Here is a 3,113-nt window from a genome sequence, read left to right as displayed (position 1 = left end):
ATGTGTATATATATCGAGCCAACGCAGCTCTGAGATATATCGAGTTGCACTATGTTGGAAACGTGTCTCTAAAGTTTATTCTGAATGGTATGGATTGGGTGTTTGGAAAGCTTGCAGAATAAATTCTCTCATTTAATCCTGACCTCGGCAACAGAAAAAGAAAGGAACGTTTTAACTGGACATAAACACACCAGCCGGCTGCATGCAGGGGCTGTTTATTCCCCATTTTCCACACACGTGTGGTGCCCGAATTGCAGTGCCTGGGAAAGCTCCGGGCCGGGCACTGTGGGGGAACAGTGCTTGGGGAGAGGGGAAAAGGACTCACAAATCCGTGCTTGTCGGAGATGTTGTTAGTGAGCTTCAGCTTGTGAAAGGTGACGACTTTGGACATCCATTGTTCTCCAGTGGCCGGGCTGTCCGGGTGGATGTACATTCTCTTTGGCATTTCAGGGTCAGCTTTGCCTGCTACCATCCACCGGGAATTATGGAATTTGTATCTACAGTCGTCAGCCGCCACAATATCCATCAATAAAATGTACTTGGCCTTTTTATCCAGTCCAGTGCATCTCACTTTAAACGGAGGAAACATTCTCCTACGGGCAGAGAACGGGAGATAAAGAAAAGACGAGACGAAAGGGAAAAAAAAGAAAGAAAAAAAAAAAAAAAAAAGAAAGAAAGAAAAAAAAGAAGAAGAATCACAGCGTTGCAGTGAGCTCCTAAAGCTTGGTGGCCCTCAGTCCCTCAGAAGCAGAATCTGCCCCCGCCCCCAGTGCAAAGATTTCTCCAACGCTCCAAGTTGCAGGAGAACGCCGTCCCTCGGGTGGGACGCAGAACGTACCCCTGGTGGGCACACACCTCCGTTCCTAAACAGCAAAGTCTCGTTCAGCACTCCCGGATCTCTCATTATCTGTAGATATATTTCCCTCTGTTAAACAATAGGAGCAGATCGCGCTCCAATTAAAAATATTCCTCACTTCTACAACCGGCTCCGCCCGTTAGAGAGCGGGGGGGGGGGGGGGGGGGGGGGGGGGGGAGCTTCTGTAATTAATCAAAGAGGAGAGGAGCCCACGGTGAGAGCTGCGAGGTCCTGCTCACACCTCTGTGCAGAGGCTCCCTGAGAACCGCGCTCCCCTCCGCTCCCAAGTCCGGCTCCAAACTGCAACAGGATACCACAAATTTGCTGTTTATTATATCGAGCGGTTGGCATTCAGCAAGCCCAACTTAAAAGGAAACACATGACTTTGCAACACGTAAGAGCGCCTAACATTCGCCGAGGCTTTCGAGCAAAACTTTCTGCTACAATTAAGAGAGAAAACTTGGGGAAGGCAGCGAAGCGGGCCGGGCAGTTTGTTTTTTTCCCCGCTGCTCTAGGGGCTTTCTTTCCCTAAGCCCTCAGCCTGCAGCCCGGCGCTGTGCGGGGCTGAAGCCGCAGCACGGCGACCCGAGGCGGCTCTCAGGAGCGGTTTCTCCCCGGCCGCTCTCCCTGCAGACGGCACGCCGCTCGTTTGCTGCCTTCCCCAGGGCGTGCGTTACAAACACGGCCGAGAGCGAAGGGTTCGCTCGCTGCGTGGCATCACATCCACAGGCAGAGTTATAAACGAGCACAGACGTCGATTGGGAGCGAATATAGAGAGGGATTTCAGATGTGTAAACCTATAAAATGCCGAAATGCGCAGCGCGATACGCGCCGTGTGCGTTCATTCATTCGCACGTGAAGGTTATATAAATACATGGACACGCAGCGCGCTCCTGCAGGAGCTGCAAACCTTTCCTTACAGCAGCGCGGGTGCTTTTCGCCTCTTTTTCTGCATTTCCAGACGTAATTAGTCAGCAGAAATGCATGTCTGTATCACGGCAGAGACACAGGCACAAGCGAGGCAGCTGATAAACAGAATCTCCCTGCCCTCCTGCAGCTACCACCTCACCAGCAGAGATACGTCGCTACAAATATTTTTTGCTACATTTCCCCTTCTCTCCATGAAAGAAGAAATACCGCGTGCAGCAAGGCTGCAATCAGGCCGGCGCCTTTTCCAGCCCCAAATTATTTTCTTTCTGCTCCCAGAAAGTATTAAGCTGCTGAACCATGAAGAGCCCCTCTCGCCCCCTGCGCACGCACCGAGAGCGGCCGGTTCGCGGTTCAATAGTTGAGCCCTTTCCCCGGAGTGCGCTGCCCTCAGCGGGGCTTAGTAGTTGCCTCGCACTTTTCCTAATTCCTGATGAAATGAGCTCGATGGAGGCAGCGCCGGACAGAGCCTTGCTTCGGAGCAGGCTGCCGGTGCAAAGACCGAGGGGGGAGGGAGCCCCGAAAACCCAAGCACGACCCCCATCCCACACCTACCTTCCCGATTTGGTGATCACCATCTCCGTGCCTCTTTTATGGAATTGTTCCCAAAGCTCTTTGGCTTCCAGGTGCACTTTCGGGTCGTCTTCCACTTCTTCTTCTGGCTCCAGAGTTTTTAAAGGCCTCAGATGGGCTGCTGCCTGGTGGCCCAGGGAAGAAAAAGGGATAGCAGTCTCTGCAGCCCCTACTAGCTGATCCATAATGGGCTTAGCCAGGGCCCCGGGGAGGGAGAGGGCGGCCGCCCCGTTGGGGGGGCAAAGCCAGGGGCCGGGAAAAAAGGGGGGCTGATGTCCCAGCACGGCGCTCATGGCAAAGTCCGGTGCCCGGTGAGGTAAAAAAGGATGATAAGCCATGCTTGTCCCAGGGATCACTGGATCTCTCATCGGTATATTCATCCACTCCACTCCTCGATCTTCCTACTGCTGGAGTAGTCCTGGAGTGGTTTCTAACAGCACATCATGGAGAAGAAAAATTAAGATAATAACAATAACAACGAGAAAGCACCAAAAAGAAAAAAAAATAGGGTGGGGGAAACAAGCTCTAAACAGCACAGTACATGGGGGAGAGGCAGAACTTCTACAGCCTACAACTTCCCGAGCCGGGGCACATCCTCGGCCCCTCGGGACAGCAGGGTAACAGGATTGTTCATTATTCGTCTTGCTTTCTGTGTTGTTGTTCTCCCTCTGCGGCTCTTTTTCCCCGGGGTGTCCTTGCGCTTGAAAAGCAATGCCGAAGAAGGGAGAAAAAAATCCACCAGGTTCGCTGCGTGCTC

The 3,113-nt window shown here is 52.7% G+C and overlaps 1 protein-coding gene across 1 annotated transcript in view; it reads right to left on the bottom strand.

Annotated features, from left to right (window-relative positions):
• The window catches only part of TBX3 (T-box transcription factor 3), a gene marked incomplete at both ends in the record, with an annotated part of 9,516 nt that extends 6,780 nt beyond the window's left edge, over window positions 1–2,736 (bottom strand). The window contains 2 exon segments of the mRNA XM_079544029.1: window positions 326–593; window positions 2,339–2,736. Coding sequence (XP_079400155.1) covers window positions 326–593; window positions 2,339–2,736 — 666 coding nt within the window.
• Window positions 2,737–3,113: the final 377 nt, after the last annotated feature.

Source organism: Tetrao urogallus (assembly GCF_951394365.1).
Source record: "Tetrao urogallus genome assembly, chromosome: 17".
NCBI lineage: Eukaryota > Metazoa > Chordata > Aves > Galliformes > Phasianidae > Tetrao > Tetrao urogallus.
The sequence above is the reverse complement of the archived record's forward strand: the minus strand, read 5'-3'. Positions and strand labels throughout refer to the sequence as shown.